Source organism: Camelus ferus, chromosome 19 (genome assembly GCF_009834535.1).
Source record: "Camelus ferus isolate YT-003-E chromosome 19, BCGSAC_Cfer_1.0, whole genome shotgun sequence".
Classification (NCBI taxonomy): domain Eukaryota; kingdom Metazoa; phylum Chordata; class Mammalia; order Artiodactyla; family Camelidae; genus Camelus; species Camelus ferus.
This window is the reverse complement of record NC_045714.1, coordinates 34980736-34998879: the sequence shown is the minus strand read 5'-3', so window position 1 is coordinate 34998879 and position 18144 is coordinate 34980736. Positions and strand designations below refer to the sequence as shown.

The 18144-nt window shown below is 49.4% G+C and overlaps 1 protein-coding gene across 1 annotated transcript; it reads left to right on the top strand.

Annotated features, from left to right (window-relative positions):
* On the top strand, nt 1-10090 carry TRIB3 (tribbles pseudokinase 3). The gene is made up of 5 exons (XM_032462038.1): nt 1-240; nt 2502-2587; nt 3505-3795; nt 6815-7107; nt 8757-10090. The coding sequence occupies exons 3-5, from the start codon at nt 3505-3507 to the stop codon at nt 9244-9246; spliced, it is 1074 nt and encodes a 357-aa protein (XP_032317929.1). The 5' UTR covers nt 1-240; nt 2502-2587; the 3' UTR covers nt 9247-10090.
* Nucleotides 10091-18144: the final 8054 nt, after the last annotated feature.

The following is an 18144-nucleotide window of genomic DNA, read 5'->3' as shown; positions in this document are numbered from 1 at the left end:
CGGCGGCTGATTAGCTCAGGTTTACATCACCCGGGCCGGAGCTGGAGCCCGGCGCCCGGCATTCCCGAGACACTCGTGGCGGAAGCGGCGACGGCTCCGCGCGCGTCCGGCTGCTGGGATCCTGGGCCAGAGCTACCCCCGGAGCCGCGTTCAGCCGCGGCGGAGCGGCCCGGGCCACCTGAGGGTGACCAGCGACTCTGAACTCGGGCGGCGTCAGGAGCCCGCCGTGCGCGGGGCAAGGTATCCGGCGGGGGCGGGAGGCGGCTGGGCGGCCGGGAGCCTCCGGGCGGCTGTGGTTGCTGCGTATCTCTCTCCCCCACCCCCCCCGCCACCACCCTCTCTCTCTCTCACACACACACACACCCCTTTTAACAAAACTCGCCGTCTGGGGAGCGACCTGGGTTGAGTGTTCCCTCCCGACGTGTCCAGGTGACGCGGCCAGGCAGGGCATGGGGTAGCCGAGTGTGGCCGACTCTGGCGGGCGCGAGGGTGCCCACCAGCGGGGCGTAGCAGCGTGTCCCTGGGGCAGAGGAAGCGGGGACTGCCTGGACAGGGTGTGCGGTGTCCGCGTTGGTGTGAGTGTGGGGCGGGCCGGGGAGTAGTTTAGCTGGGTGCGGGGAGGTCTGAGGGGGAACTGAGGGCTTGGGGCTTTGTCTGTGCGGATCTTCGGGGACCTGCGTGGATCACTGGGGTCCGGATGGAGCTATGTCTCCGGGTACCGTGCGAGCTGTGCGGAGGACTGGGCACCAGGGCGGCAGGTGCTGGCCGTGCGGGGACGCGGCAGGGACAGGCTGGGTGCCCGCGGGCCCGGCAGGTGCGGGGTCAGGGGCAGCTGGGAAGCCGGAGCGAGGCCGCTGGCAGGTGTATGCTGGGCCCGTCGGCCACCGGTTCCCACGCTATAGGGGGCTCGCATCTTCTGTTCCTGCAGACTATGTGCGTGGTACCTGCTGACTCTGGGGTGTGGGGCCGAGGTCCCAGGTCAGCCCCTTCCCAGTACCCGCCCCTCGCCCCCGCCTTCCCTAGGTTTCCACTAAACCTTCTGCCCGGGGATTCCGCGCCCACGGGAGAAGCTGTCTTGCTGTTACTGAGGGCGGGGCGGGGCCGCCCACTGCCTTCGCGGTTGCGGGTTGCGGGGTCAGACGTAGCGTGTGGCTTTGTTGCTATCCGTCCTGCAGTTCTGAGTATAACCGTTGGGAGAGCTCTGTGTGTGTGTGCGTGTGCGTGCACGCTTGCTAGCGGAAGGCAGAGGTGTGTGTCGCTTAATAATATGTGTGCCCCTCTCTGCCCTGCCTGTGTGCCTTGGCTGGCTATCTTGGACAGAGTGTATCTGAGGGGCGTGTGTACACCTGTCTGCCCTGGGTTGTGAGAGTAGGTGTGTTTGGTATGACCCGCCCTTATTCCTCGGGGAGTGTCAGGGAACGGATATTAGGGGCTGCCTCCATCCTACCACAGTGACTAGTTCTGCAGTGTGGCCTGCAAATTCCCTTGCTAATCTATAGACTCCATTACCCCATCCGTCCAGTGGAGCTTATCCCAGGCCCCACCAGACTCTGAGCTCTGGATAGGGCCAAAGCATCCTGGGGTGCTGATGTGGCCATGTGGTCCAGCGAGTCTCGGGACTTTGCAGGGTACAAAGCACCCATACAGCCAGGGATCGTCTTGCTGTACTCTCAGAACAGCCAGTGCCGTAAGGAGTATCATCCTAGCTTCATCCCTGGGAGGTTTCTGAGACTTCAGCTGTGAAGAAGAAGAAGAAAGAGGAGGAGGAGGAGGAGTAACGGACCAACAGCAGTGACTATTTCCTGACACCTACCCTGCAACAGGGCCATGTTACTTCATTTGTATTTTAATTTCATTATCCCAAAAAATCCTATGGGCTTTGCATCATTTACAGATGAGGGAATTGAGGCTCAGGAATTTTGAAGAACTTGCCTAGGACTATCCAGCCAGGAAGGTCTGAGCCAGGATTAGATCCCGGGAATATCTGACTACAGCCCCCCTCTACTGCATTCTTACCAAGATGGGGCTATGGCCTTTCACTCTCAGTGGGGGCTCCCTCCCTCCTAAGGCAGCCCATGCATTTGAAAGCAGCGTGATTGGGGAGGTGGGCCTTAGTCTGAGAACTGATTCTGAGTGATATTTCCCCTTAATCCTGCCAGGGACTGTCAGGAAGTTCTTTAATTATGCTGAAGTCTGTCTCCCTCTTAACACCTCATACCTGAGCCTCCTTGTCCCTCATCTGGAGCCTGGATGGGTGGGCAGATGGGTCCCAGAGAGACCTATGAAAGGGAGGGAAGGAGGGAGAGGAGTACGGATGATGAAGGATGATGAGTGAATGAAGTGTATATTGAATGTACACACAAATGTATGTTCTGGAATGAATATATGTACTGTCAAGTGAACAAAGCAAGCTACTGAACAATATACCCAAGATGATCTCTTTTATGTAAAAAACCCCACCAACGTGTAATATGATGTTATCTCCACGTCTGTATCTATAGGTGTGTAAGTGCACAGGAAGAGGTCTGGAAGGACCCAGACTAAATTGTCCACAGTAGCTTCTGGCCTCCTGGGACACTCCAAGAAGGTAGGCATTTGGCAGGGAGGCAAGGGAATTTTCAATTTCAATAATTTAAAATAAAGATTCTACATTCATGTATTGAGTATTTCAAAACAGATAAAGTGTATTTCTTTTTTCATAGGTAATAGCTGCTGATACTACAGCACTCAGCAGATATAGTGCAAAATCACTCCTCCTCCCTCTCACCAATCATCAAGTCCCTTTCTGCACTTTACTTTTTTTTTTGGTCATTTAACAGTTCACTCTGGAGATCTTTCCAATTAGCACATAAAGAATTTTCTCTTTTAATCTTTCAAATGGCTACAACTGTTCTATGTATAGATGAAATAGAGTGTATCTAACCAGTTCACTCATGATGGACCTTCAACTGTTTCTATCATACGGGCTGCAGGGATAACCTTGTAATCTACATCATTGCATCAGTACGTAGAGAGTTTCCTGGTCTTTTTTCAGAGATGCATAGTATTCCACTGTGTGGCTCACTGTGATAGGTTTTTTTGTTTGTTTTGTTTTGTTTTTTTGGGGGGGGGTAATTAGGTTTATTTATTTATTTTAACGGAGGCACTGGGGATTGAACCCAGGACCTCGTGCATGCTAAGTACACACTCTACCACTGAGCTATATACCCTCCCCCCTCTACCATGGTGTTTTAAGCAGCCTCTTACTGCTGGACATTTGGGGGTATTTCCTGCTTTTTACTGTTAGACAGAAGGCTTTGATAAACAGCCTTTCACGTATTTAATTTTTTGACGAGCATTTTAGTTGAAATGGGAAACCCAGTCAAGGGTATGTGTGTTTGTCCATTCAATGCACACCACGAACTCACCCTTCATAAAGGCTGTGCAGTGTATCTTCCCACCAGCAGAGGAAGAGAGGGGTCACCAAGCAGCTTGACTTTAGTGCCTCTCTCCCCTTCTTTCTAGATGCGAGCCACCCCTCTGGCTGTTCCTAAGGGTGTCCCCTCCCGGAAGAAGCAGCTGGACTCGGATGATGACCTAGACACTGAGCGTCCCACCCGGAAGCAAGCCCTAAGTGGGCCCCAGCCCAGGCTGCCGCCCTGCCCCCTGCCCCCGAGCCCACCCCGTGCTCCAGTCTGTGCCCCTGCTGTGACTGCTGCCTCTAGGCTTGGACCCTATGTTCTTCTGGAGCCTGAGGAGGGCAGCCGGACCTACCGGGCCCTGCACTGCCCCACCAGCACTGAGTACATTTGCAAGGTACGTGCCCCAGGGGCCACTGTCCCCAAGCACCACAGGGAGCTGGGGAAGGGCCTTGGCTCCATAGGATTGCCAGGGCTGAAGGGTCCTTATATTAATTCAGTTCTGTTTTTATTGGGCAAGTGGCCAATGAGTCCCCAGCTCTCTGTCAAGCCCCAGGCCAGGCTGAAACCAGAGAGATAAACCAGATGGTCCCAACCCTGGGAGAATCCACAGCTTAGGCCCACAGTGTGAGAGATGTTGCTAGGGTTGATTTTAGGGGCCATGAGAGCACAGAGAAGCCTCTATTATATTGGAAGGCAGAGTCGGAAAAGGCTGAGTAGGAGTTAGCCAGGAAGAAGGGGGAGAAGGGAGTTCCAGCAGGCGAAGCAGCTGCGCAGAGGCCTAGAGGAGTGAGAATGCAACCCTTCAGAGAATTAAAAGGACTTCATCATGGCCGGAGTGGACAGAGTGTGCAGACAGGGCCAGAAGATGAGTGCTGGCAGCCACTGGTGGTGAAAGCGTTAGGAAGGAGCCCCTCGCTGGGCTAGGGGAGCCCCTGAAGATATTTGCACAAGGGAAGGATGCGATATGGTAGACATCAGAACTCCTAGGACCCCGGAGGTCATTGGCCCACTGGTGGCCATTTTACAGATGGGAAGACTGAGGGAGAGGAGAAGGGCCAGGCATGAAGCCGCATGGCACTGGGCCTGGATCCTAGGGCAAGGTCCAGTGTTCCTGACAGAAATCAGGGTTCTTGGCCAAATCCAGGAAACAGGAAAGGCCAAGTGACCCATTCAGGACACCACCAGGTCACAGCCCACAAGGACAGAGATGAGAAAGCGTAATAGTTGGTATTTGCATGTAGTACCATTGCATTGATTGTTTGGTCTGCATAATCTCCTCTAATTTTCACACAATCTTTGAGGCAGTGATTCTCATTGGGCCCATTTTTTAGCTAGAGGACAGGCGCTGAGGCTCTGAGGCTCCGAAAGCTGTGGCTACTCTCCGCGTCACAGAGCCAGGAGGTGTCAGAGCTGAGACTGCGCTTGGGCAGGTTGGGCCCAGAGCCACATGCCACGTGCTATGACAGGTGGTTCAGACACAGGCAGGGCAGGCTGGCTCTGGTGGGCAGGGGGAAGGCAGATGGGGGAGACCCAGGTACATAGGGAGGAGCAGAAGTGGGGCTGGGTCCCCTTGGAAATGCATCAGCCCCTTCTGATGGGGGAGCAGTGGGCAGGGGGACAGCTCTGGACACCAGATTTACCTGGCCCCGGGCTGCCTGACACAGGTCCCCAGGGCTACTCCAGGTGCTCAAAGGAAACCCCAAACTCTGGGTCCCCTTCCTATAGCATCACAGGTTTTCTCTGTTTCCCCTGGGGAAGGAAGTCCATGCTGAGAGGAATGACGGAAGCAAGTGGGGCCAGAAACGCCACGCTTCCACATGGCCCCAGTTATTCAGGATCATTTAGGAAAATCTACTGGGATGTGCTTGTGCCTCCGCCCAGAATGAACTGTGGGGGTTGACCTGCCATTTCCACATTGTCTAGGCTTCTCAGTGCATAGAAAGATCAGCATCCTGTCTTTATAGACTATTGTCTTATTCATTAACTCAACCAATCTTCAGCAAGCCCCTGTACGTGCCATGCACCATGCTGTGCCTCAAAAGTAGACCAAGTTCTGCCCCCACAGTTCACTCTGGGCGTGAATAAGCCAAATATATGTCAGGTGATCCTAACTGCTATGGAGAAAAACCTAGAAGCTGGGAGCGAGGGGATTGGGGAGGGGAGGTGGTGCAGGTGATCTTAGTTGGAGGTCCAGAAAGAACTTTGTGAGAAGGTGACTTTGAAAAGTGACTTGAATCAGGGGAGCCAGCCCTGTGGGTACCTAGAGGAGAGCATGAAGGTGGCAGGAAAAGCAAGTGCAGATTCTCAGAGGCAGGAACGTGCTTGCCCTGACTTTTTTGAAAGTCTCTGTTTTTGGATTATTTCCTCCAAGCCACCCCAACTGTTGTTTTGTTTTAAGACATATGCTTATTTTTTTTTTCAAGGATTAAATATGTATATGCTTTATTTATCTGTTTTTATTTTCTGTATGATTGAGATTTGTTTTTATTCTTTGTGCGCAAAGGGTTTAAAGGCAGATAAACCAAAGAGAGTAGACCAGCTCTGCCACTGATGAGCTATGTGGCTTCCAAGTCACCTTCCTCTGAACATCCTTTCAGGACTATGGTGAAGTTTCCATCTAATGTCAGTAAAGCCCCAGCACCATTCATTCTAAAGGACTTACTGCCCACCCACCCTTTCCTTCATTCCTCAAGCAGGCATTGAATGCTGGCCTATGCCAGCCACTGGGGAACTAACTTGACTGACAGCCATGGTCCCTGCCCTCCTGGTGCCCACAGTCAAATGCATGAGACAGTAAAAGGCCAAAAAACTAGATATTTACAAATTCTGATAAGCATTGCAAAGAAATTAAGAAGGATGCTGAAATATAGAATATTTTGGAAGGGGGCACCCATTTTAGGAAGTGTAGCCCAGAAGGGACTCCAGGGAAGTGACCTGAATGATTGAGATGGCCAAGGGATAAGTTTTCCAGGTGGGAGGCACAGGCAGTGCAAAGGCCCTGAGGCGGGAAAGAACCCGAGATGCTATGGAAACGCAGCTAAAGTTCAGTATGGCTGGAATGGGAGGTGGGGGAGGAAGGAAGGTGGGTCCCATGGTGAGAGTGGTGAGGTTGTCAGGAAAGATGCTGGGCTTGGGTTACCTGCTATTTTTGAATCAGCTGAAGTTTAAGGCCATATAAGGTAACAGTTAAGAGCACAGATGATGGAGAGCACGGATTCAGGTCCCAGCTCTGCCACATGTTCGCGGCATGGTCCTCCAGCTTCCTCAGCATTGAGACATGGGACTGAAGCGCTTGGCCCAGGGTGCGGCACACAGGAGTGTGTGCAGGATTGGCCGTGACCGTCTCCAAGGCCGGCCTGGGCCCCACGGGGTACCCCCCTCCTCCCCCAGCTCACACCGTGTTCTGCCCACAGGTGTACCCAGCCTGCGAGGCCCTGGCGGTGCTGGAGCCCTACTCGCGGCTGCCCCGCCACGGGCACGTGGCCCGGCCGGCGGAGGTCCTGGTGGGCCCGCAGCACCTGTACGCCTTCTTCCCGCGGCCGCACGGGGACATGCACAGCCTGGTGCGCCGGCGCCGCCACCTGCCCGAGCTCGAGGCAGCCGCGCTCTTCCGCCAGATGGCCGCCACCCTGGCGCACTGCCACCAGCACGGGCTCGTCCTGCGGGACCTCAAGCTCCAGCGCTTCGTCTTTACTGACCGTGAGAGGTGAGCGTGGCAGCCGGGAAGTCCCCTTGATTTGGACCCAATGGATGTCTTTGTCCCGGTTAGATTGCGGTTACGCATTTTGGGCCGAAAAACCTTAGAAGCGATAGGGCCTTCTCAGCGCATCCTATCAGGAGATACAGGATACTGATACCTGCTATTGTGAAGTTAACCTCAGTCTTTGGTAAAGGTGGCCTGGGCCAAGTTTCTCCACTGGAAGTTTCCTAATTTACCCTTTGTAATGAATAATTACCTTGAGCAATACTTTGTAATTAGTAAGTACCATGAGGTGCTTTGAGGCTATGCATGTTAATATCCTGTTTCTCCTCAAACTTTTACCCACTAATTTCAGCCACCATCCATTTTGCCTGTAGCAGTTATTCCAGTGATGTTTGCCTGAGGGTGGTTTTCTCTTTCCTTCTACAGTTTATACCAAAACGAATACCCTTTCAGTAAGTAGAATATAAATTTTACAATGATTTTTAAGCTAATACACAGCTTCAAATCATTTTGAACTTTGGGTGAGTCCAACACCTCCAGACCTCCCAGAAGTGAGAAAAGTGCATGCTTCTCTTTTCAAGGCTGTGATTTGAGAAGCACCATCGGTAGAGGAGGGAGGGTGGAGTCAGGCAGACCTGAGTTCAAATTCTGATTCTACCTTTTAACTTGCTCTTTGGCCTCGAGCAATGGCTTCACCTGCCTGAGCCTTGATTTTTTTATCTGGGAAATGGGCCATTAATGCTGACACCTCCACCCACTCCCTGCGCTGTGATTCTCAAGACTGGTCAGAGTTTTCAGACAGGCACCCAGGAAGTGGTGCCATTGGAATAAATAAGATTACTAGCAATGGGAAGGTAAGGTGATCCAGAGCGCCCTGGCAATTATTTAAAGCAGATGTTGCAGGTGGTGGTCTCTACCCTTTTTTTCCCCCTCACATACCTGTTCATTTGTTTTTAATTGAAATCAGTTGCCAACTTTTTTTAAACTGGGATTTTTTTTCATTAAAACATGATTTATGGCTTCTCCTGTGGAAGAATGGGAAGTACATGAGTGGTTCACAGCGCTGGCTCTGGGCGGGGGAGAGCCAGGGTGCACATCCCAGCCCTGTGCCCTGGCTACACAGTCTTCCTCCTCATAAGTTGTGTGAGAATGAAATGAGATGCCCTAGGTACAGCTTAGCTCAGGGTCAGGTACACAGTGGATGCTCCAAGTATTGACTGTAATGTAGTTAGTGGTGCCCTTTTAAGGCAGGATTTGTGCTGGGATGTTTGGGACAGTCCCCACTTCTTAGGAATTTCTCTCATTTTGTTGCCTGCCTAGACTCTAAGTTTGCATCGAGTTTAAAAGAGGCTTGATGCCCTCAGCCCCCTCAGCAACCCCCTTCCCTGCCCCAGAGATTGTTGGGAAATGTATTCCTCTCAGAGTCCTAGTTCAAACTGAATGGCTCTGTGTCCTTGAGAAATGACTTAACCTTTCTGAGCTAGACTTCCTCATCTGTAAAATGGGCTCAATCATCCAGCCTCATAGGGCTGGCTCATGTCTGCCAAATACCAGCAGCCTCTTGGGAACTGGGTGCCATGAAGGGCAACAGTGTGGGGTGGTGGTGTTGGGGTCACCACTAGCTGACCCCTCTGTCCCTTCCCGTGCTGCAGGACAAAGGTGGTGCTGGAGAACCTGGAGGACGCCTGTGTGCTGACCGGGTCTGACGACTCCCTGTGCGACAAGCACGCGTGCCCAGCCTACGTGGGCCCTGAGATCCTCAGCTCCCGGGCTTCCTACTCCGGCAAGGCGGCGGATGTCTGGAGCCTGGGCGTGGCGCTCTTCACCATGCTGGCTGGCCACTACCCCTTCCAGGACTCTGAGCCCATCTTGCTCTTTGGCAAGATCCGCCGAGGGGCCTTTGCCCTGCCTGAGGGCCTCTCGGCCCCTGCCCGCTGCCTGGTCCGCTGCCTCCTCCGACGGGAGCCCACTGAGCGGCTCACGGCCTCGGGCATCCTGCTGCACCCCTGGCTGCGGGAGAATGTGATCCCCCCAGCCCCAACGCGATCCCACCTCTGGGAGGCTGACCAGGTGGTCCCGGAGGGGCCAGGACTGGAGGAGGTGGAGGAGGAGGGAGAAAGAGACGTAGGTCTCTATGGCTAACCCGCCCTGCTAGAGTTTCAACTGCAAATAGTGGGTTGAGTTTGGGGTATCTCCAAGCTCTCTCCTGCCTCTTTGAACCTTAAGTGCCTTCTGGGAGGGAGAAAAGAGGAGGCATGTGTGGAGCACACTGGATGCACACCTGGTGGTTCTGCCCACCCGTGCACGTGAACTCATGCTTTGCCAAGTCCTTATCAGGTGCTCACTGGGCCAACCCCCGTGCCGGGTGCTGGGAACACCACAGTGAATGACAGAGACAAAACTCCTGCTCACAGGTTGACAACCCCTTTCCACGCACACAGGTCCATGTCCACCCCAGGCACAGGCGGTGCAGGTGTTGGCATCCATTCTTGCAGGAGCCTGGGCACGTCCGACATGGGACAGTCCCTTTCACAAACAATCCAGCTGCCTTTGTATCTTGCACCTTTTCAGAGAAATGGAAGCATCCCTGTGCCAAAGGCTCCAGGCCTCTTTCTTGTAACTCAGGACCCCAGCACCCAGACTGTGCTGGGAACTGTGCTCCCACTAGCTCTGTCCTCCTGTTCAAGGGATGCCTATCCAGGCCCGAGCCAAGGACTTGGGCTGGAAGATCAAGAGAGTAGACTGTGAGGCTGGTCCTCATCTAACTCAGAGTGGTTTGGAATGAGGGGCCAGTGACCCCCTGACCCAAGCACCAGAGTTGGGGGATGGGATTAGGCAGGGTCTGTCCCTTGGCCTCCTGGATAGTTCCAGGCCCTGTCCTGGGCACACTTGGGGTCCAGGACCCTACATCAACACTACGGGTTTTAGATGTTAAGAGTATATATTTTTACCTTGTGCCTAATAAAGGAATTCTGAAATACTTTCATCTCTCCTGGATGTTTCATGCAGTTTCTCCTCCCCATCTCTTATCAGTTTTCTCTGCCTCCAAAAACGAGCCCCAGGGTGAAAGTTGGAAGCCTTATTTCTCAACCTCAAATGAGTGGTTCATAAGAACCCTCTTCCCTCTGTTCTTCTGGATATCTTGGTGTCTCAGGGTACTTTTTGGCTGTAAGTAACTGAAACCCTGAGTCATAGTGGCCTGAAAAAGAAGAAAATGTATTTCACACAAAGCAAGACATTAACAGCAGGGTGGAGTTGCAGGGTTGGTTGATTCAGCACTCAGAGCTGTTAGCAAGGACCCTGGCCCTAGGCTCATTCTGTCTCTTTGCGCTGTTGTCCCAGGTAACTGCTGGCACAGTGGCTACAGCAGTCCCAGGTGCTGCTTTAAAGAGATCCATGACCAGAGGAAGAAGGAGGTGGCATGCTAGTCCTTCGGAATGCAGAGCTGTGGAGTCAGGCTGCCTGGAATGAAATCCTGGCTCCAACATTCACTAGCATTTGATTTGGTGTGTTTCTTAATCACTGTATGCCTCAGAATCTTCATCTGTAAAGTGAGAGCTAACTCATGAGCATTGAATGAGTTGTTTTACCTAAAGCACTTAGAATAAGCAGTGCCTGGCATAACAAGCCCTCCATCAGAGGTGGTTGCTGTTGTTCCCTCCATAGCTCTTTCCCGGGATGGGGAAAGCTTTCCCAGGAGCACTCCTAACAGACTTTCCCACATACCTCATTGGCCAGAACTGGGCCCCATGCCCTTTCCTGACCAATCACCAACAAGGGAAATGCAGTTACATTAATTAATCATGCCAATTCTCCAGCTGTAGGTGGGGGCAGCCTCCCTGAGGCTCATGTAGGGGGTTTGGGAGTGGTGGGAGAGAGATACCTGAACAGAATCAAATTCTGAGAGGAAGGATGCAGTGGGAGAAGGCAGAAGGAAGACAACTGAGGTAACCCAGTCAACAGCCTGCTAACTGCAGAAAGGTGAGGGAGGCCATCCTAGATCACCCAGCCACCAGTTGACCTCCCAGCTTACTACAAAGGCTGACCCAGACCAGAATTCCCCAAATTACCCACAGAATCATGGGCTAAATAAAATGATCATTGTTCTAAGCCATTAAATTTGGGGGTGTTTTGTTACACAGCAAATGCTAACTAATACAGACAAGGACAAGTCAGCTTCATCTCTATGCACCCAGTATCATTCCCCCACTACCCCCAACCCCCTGTGCATCACCCAGAACAGGGACCAGCTGTATCTAGGATCTTATGGAGAAGCCCCCAAGTTCTTACCCTTCCTCCCCAGCCTCCAACAGACCCTGCCCCAGCTTGCTTGCAAGCTGTGTCCTCTCCAGTGCCTGTGGAGCAAGGGCAAGGGGGATCAGCCCATATAAAATGGGAGCTGCCAAGTGGCAAGTCTTTATCTACATTACACACAGAGATTCATCCATGCCTTACAACAATCCCATGAGGCAGATGGTCTTGTCATTTCACAGATAAGAAAAATAAGATTTGGAGACAGCAGATTAGTCCAAAATCACACAGTAGAGAGAAAAACTCACCTGGTTTTATCTTGAAGCAGGAACTTTTTATGGGGCCACTGCAAAGCCGCCACATGAAAACTGTCTCATAAAAATTTGAGTCCACTCTCACCAAGCAATGCATGTAGCCACACCCCTGGCTACAATTAGTGGGGACTTTCATGCTTTATTTGTAGTCATTGAATGATCACCATATAAGAGCTTTACAATATCAGAAGTAATATACATTACTGAGTGAGAGGGAGTTAGAAATTTAATTGGGGATTTTCTCTGAAACTGGGATTAAATACAACCGATCGCACTGTGACCTGTTAGTGTATTCGTTCACTTAGCAATTCAACAACGATTACAAATGCAACTGTAGGGCAGGCTCCATGCTACATAGAGGCAATGTGGTCCCTTACCCTCAAGGATTCAGTCTCATAGAGGAGAGAGATGTTAAAAAGACAAGCACATGAATGAGGAAATTAATTATACCTGTGTATGTGCTTTCTGGCAAAGATGGGCGTCACCAACCTGTCCTATGATCCCCTACCTGTCCTAGCCTCCCTTACAGTCACATGACTAGTTCTGACCAATGGTGTGTGTGTGTAGAAGTAACAAAGAGGTTGCCACTTCTGGGGTGAAGCGATGGAGAGCTGGTGGGCCCCCATCTTGTTTTCCCTTCCACTGATACCTGAGGCCCTGCATTCCCTAAGCTACAAGAGAGGGAAGGACCACCAAATCCACCCTGGATTTTACTGAGCAAGAAACGAAGCTTCCTGTGTTAAGTCTGCGCAATTTGGAGTGTGTCTGTTGGGCAGTTAGTGTTAATTACATTGACAACGGAAAACTTGCCACGACAGAAGGAAGGACAGTTCTCTCCCCTACTAACGAGGCTGAATCAGAATTTGTTGTATTACACAACCCAAAACGTAGTGGTTTTGGATTCTCTGGGTCAGCAGTTTGGGCTGGGCTCAGCTAGGTCACTCATGGGGTTGCAGGCAGGGGGCGGCTCAACAGGGCAGCTGCCACCTTATCCACTCGTCTGTCTGCCGTCTGCCATCTGCCATCTGCCATCTGCAGATTGGCAGGCTTAGGGAGCCTTGGCTGGGATGGCTCATCTCTGCTCCACGTGGTCTCAGCCTCCAATAGGCTGAGGTCAGCTCCTTCACTGGTGGTCTTTGGAGTTTCAAAAAGGAACAAAGGAATGCAGGGTGTAGCTCAAGTGATAGGAGTATAGGCTTTGCATGTAAAAGGTCCTGGGTTCAATCCCTAGTACCTCCTCTAAAAATAAATATATGTATATAAATAAATAAGCCTAGCTACCCTCTCCTTGAAAAAAGGGAAAAAAGAAGATTCATATCAGCATGACATGGACAGATCCAGGAGATGGGGAAATAAATTCTCTCTCTCTCTTTTGTTTAGTAAACTCCCTCTCTTGATGGGAGGAACTGAAAATAATTTTTGGCCTTTTTTCCCCCTTCAATATACAGCAGGAGATATACTTGATTAAATCAACTGACCCCTGTATACCTAAAACTACTCTGCAGGTTGTGTGTCTGTGGGCCAAATGCTTGGTGTCTCTGGGCCTCAGCCTGTTCCCCTTTTCTTTTGAGGCTACGCCCTGCCCATCCCTTGAGGCACAACCAGGAGCCTCTTCTGACCCTGTCAGAGCCGGCCTGCCCTCCCCTGCACACTGAAGCCCTCAGAACAGGGTTCTCAGAGGTCATTGGTCAGTCTCCTAGGGTGCTTGTTTGAAATGCAGATCCCTGGATACTCCCCAAACCTGGTGAGGCAGAAGCCCTGATGTTCTGCATCTTAACCATCTCCCTGGGCCATGCTGTTGAGCATCCAAATTGGAGAAACTCTCTGTTTGGAGAAATCCTGCCACCTTGGGGACTTGGAGATCACGTTAGCTCCTCTCTGGGTCTGTTTGTAAAATGGGTGTATACTGGGCATGAATTCTATCTGCCTGTGCTGTTAGGACAAGCTCCTAGATGTGGGAGGGTTTTGTCAGAGGTCAAAATCTAAGCCGCCACCACCGCTGGACCAGCTTCCTGGGGAAGCCTTCATTCCTTCCTCATTCCCTCTCTTCTTGCCTGGCTTTGTGGTTCTTCACAGCAATTAGCCCCACCTGGCAGGACACTCTATCCGTTTGTTTGTGTGAGTTTCATAAATCCAGGGACCATGTTTTGTTTATAGCTGTCTCCCTGGCTCCAAGAATGATGCCTGCCACATAGAGCTGCTCAATAAATGGTTTTTTGTTTGTTTGTTTCCCTTAAATTTTTTTCTTTTTGTTTCTTTTTTTAAATTAAAAAATAATTTTTGATGGGGGGGTGAGGGGAGGTAATTAGGTTTATTTATTTATTTTCGGAGAATGTACTGGGAATTGAACCCAGGACCTTGTCCAGGCTAATCATGGGCTCTACTGCTTGAGTTATAACCTCCCCACTAAAATTTTTTAATGGGAGAGGTAATTTTAGGTTTATTTGTTACTTTTGTGTAACACAGGTACTGGGAATTGAACCCAGGACCTCCTTCATGCTAGGCATGCACTCCAGCACTGAGCTATCCCATCCCTGACTGTTTGTTGAATGACTGAATGAAAGTGGTTGCCAGGCAGATCCTACATACCTAGAGCAGAGTCAGGACACTTACTAGGGATGGTTAATGTTTCCTGAGCACATACTATATGCCAGGCATGGTTCTAAGTGCTTTATATGCATTGCCTCCTTTGACATGTGAGAGCCAGCTTCTAAGATGGCCCTCAATGATCCTCAACACTTGGTTTCTGTGCTTTTGTGTAGTTCCCTCCTACCCTGAGCTGGGTTGACAGTGTAGTAGGATACTGTGAAAATAAAGGAGTATGACTTTAGGACTAGGCCATAGAATATTATGGTTTCTGCCTTGCTCTTCTGGATCGTCTGTTCTAGGGAAAGCCAGCTGTCATGTTGCTAGGACACTTGGGTACCCTATGGAGACATACATATGGTGAGGAATTTAAGTATCCTGCAGAAAACCAGCACCAGCCAGGGATATGAGTGAGAGTTCTCGAAAGTCAACCCTCCAGCCCCAATCAGGCCTTCAGATAACTAAAGCCCCAGCCACCATCTTAATTACAGCTCTGAGAGACCTTGAGCCAAAACTACCTAAGAAGCTGTTTCTGAATTCCTAATCCATAGAAACTCTGTAAGCTCTACATGTTTATTGTTATTACTACTGCTATTATTATTATTATTTATAAATAACAGAAATTTATTTTTCATTGTACCAGAGGCTAGGAAGTCTAAGGTCAGGGTATTGGCAGATTCAGTGTCTGAAGAGGGCTGGCTTCTTGGTTCATAGAAGGCCACCTTCTTTTTTTCTAATTGAAGTACGGCTGATTGACAATATTGTGTTAGTTTTGGGTGTAGAGCAAAGTGATTTAATTTTATATATATATAAATAAAATATATAAAAAAAAATATATATATATATATATATATAATATATTCTTTTTCAGATTCTTTTCCATTATAGGTTACTACAAGGAATCTAATATAGTTCCCTGTGTCTTCATGTTTATTATTGTTTGAATCTGCTAAGTTTGAGGACAATTTGCTATGTATCAATAACCAATAACCAATAACTGATGCAGATTCTCAAAACAGCCCTATGAGGGAGGGGCAATCATGAAGGCTGTTGTACAGAGGGGGAAATTGAGCCCAGAGAAGGGAAATCTCTTGTCCAAGGTCACACAGATAGTGAACTGTGGGACTGAAGCCAGGTCTGAGTGACTACAGAGTCTACCCACTGGGATGAAGGATGTCCAAAGCAATGCCAGGCTTTGCCCTTAAAGGAACAAAGCTAAGCCAGAACACCTGAAAGAATATATCTGCCTCTAATATAAATTTGTGCAGGCAACCTCAGGGCTGAAGAGAAGTGACCATCATAAACTGGCAGGCTCAGCAGAAGAAAACAAGGTAATAGGGGTGAAAACCAGCAGAAACAGACACTCAGAGTTCAGACAGCAATATTATCAGACACAGACTATAAGACAGAAATGTTTAGTGGACTTAAATAACTAAATAAATAACAAACTTGAAACTATGGCCAAAGTATAGAAAATTATGTCAAGTAACATAATGGATTTGAAAATCTAGTAGAACTTCTCAAATGAAAAATAAAATAACTAAAAAATTCCACAGATGGATTAAACCACAGATTAGATGTGGCTAAAAGGGAACAAGTGAGACAAAAAGTAATGTCAACCTCAGATTCAAGAGACTCCATAAATTTTCATACATAGACAACATCATAGTAAAAATGCAAAACACCAAAAACAAAGAAAAAAATCTTAAAAGCACTCAGAGGGGGGAAAAAACCGAGATTACTTTCAAAAGAACAGCAGTACATGATGAACCTCAAAAACGTTATGCTAAGTGGAAGAAACCAGTTGCAAAGAAACACATATTGTAAGATTTAATTTATATGAAATGTCCAGATTAGGAAAATCTATAGAGGCCAAAAGTAGACTAGCTCTGGGGAGTTGAAGAGTAGGAGACTGGGAGTGTCTGCTAATGGGTACAGGATTTCTTCTCCAGGGGTGATAGAAATGTTCTAAAGTTAGGTTATGGTGCCGAGGAGGGCATAGCTCAGTGGTAGATTGTGTGCTTGGCATGCACAAGGTCTTGGGTTCAGTGTCCAGTACCTCTGTTAAAATAAATGAATAAATAAAAAATAAATAAACAAACCTAATTCCCCCGACAAACAAACAAAATTAATTTAAAAAAGTTAGATTGTGGTGATAGTTGCACAATTCTATACTAGAAGCCATTAAATGTACACTTTTAAATGGGTGGATCTTACAGTATATAATTTATATCTCAGTAAAGCTATTTAAAGAAAGAACAGCAGTTAGACTGACAGATAAGGATGTCTCAACAGCAACCATGGAAACCAGAAGACAATGGAATGCTGTCTTCAAGGTGATGAAATGCGAGCTAGAATTCCATATCCGGCAAAAATCCCTATCAAGAATGAGGTCTACTGGGGGAGGGTATAGCGCAAGTGGTAGAGTGCATGCCTAGCACGCACGGAGGTCCTGGGTTCAATCCCCAGTACCTCCATGAAAGAAATAAAATAAGTAAACCTAATTTACCCCACTCCCTTCCCACCAAAAAAAAAAAAAAAAAAAAAAAAAGAAGTAAAAAGAAAGAGAAGAATGAGGTCTAAAGAAAGACTCTTCAAACAAAACCCAAGAAAGTCTGTCACCAGAAGACGTACCCTACAGGGAATTCTCAAATAGCGGTTCTCAAACTTGGCTTCCCATTACACTCACCAGAAAGCATTAGAAACCCCTGATGCCTAGGCCCACTACAGATACTCTGAATCAAGTGATCTGAGATGTGGCCTGGGCAGGAGTTTTAAAAGTTCCTCAGGCGATTCAAATGTACAGCCCAGGCTGAGAAACCTACATATCTGTCTTATTGGAGATATTTCAGGCAAAAGGAAGGTGTTCCCAGATGAAAGTCTGAGATTCCTTCCGTCACATAACATAGATTCCTTGAACACCTATTATGTGTTAGGAACTGTTCTAGACACCATAGAACATAACAACGAGCAAAACAGACAAAAGTCCCCACCTTCTAGAAGAGGGAAACAGGCAAAAAAACAAAACCAAGATAAATAAGTAAAATACACTGTTAGATAGTAATATACGCTTTGGGGAAGAAAATGAAGCCAGGAAGGAGAATAGAAAATATTGCATGTATGTGTATGTGTCTGAAATTTCAGGTAAGAGTGCACAGGGAAGACTTTTGGGTAAAGACCAAAATAAAAAGTGAAAGCAAGCCGTGAAGATATTTGGTTACCGCAAGGGCAAAGGCCCTGAAGTGGGAGTGTGCCTGCCTTGTTCCAGGACCCAGAGGCCAGTAGGGCAAGCCAAGGGGAGGGTAATCAGAAAAGGAGTGGAAGCAGTTTGCAAGCGCTGGGAAGGACATCGGCTTTTACCTTAAGTGAGTTGGGAGCTACTGGGAGTGCTTTGAGCGGTATGGTTTGATTTACATTCTAACGGGACCCTCTGGCAGCTAGATGGAAAGTGGGCTATAGTGGCCAAAACGGGAAGCAAGGAGCCCAGTGAGGAGGCTGGTGCAGGACGCTAGACCAGAAAGGTTGGCGGTGGAGTAGAATGGGGCGTAGAGGAAGGACGAGGTGACAGACTCTGGATCTATTCTGAAGCCTACAGAATCTGCTGACCTCTGGGATGAGGAATGGGAGAAGTTCTTTGCAAAGAACTTCCAGCCAATGCCAGGCGAATGCCAACTTCATTAGCAGCCCAGTCAAAAGGTGGAGAGTGACTGCCGAGAGGCAGCGTCCCGCTGGCTTAAGGGTGGGTTCCTGAGGCCTTCCGGCCGGGATTCACATCCAGCTGCGTGGCCTCCGGCAGCTCATTAACAGCAGAACCTCTCTTTCTTCTTCTGCAAAATGAGCAACGACCTGCCGGCCCTCGACGGGGTGGGCTGCGGGGCTGAGCAGGGGC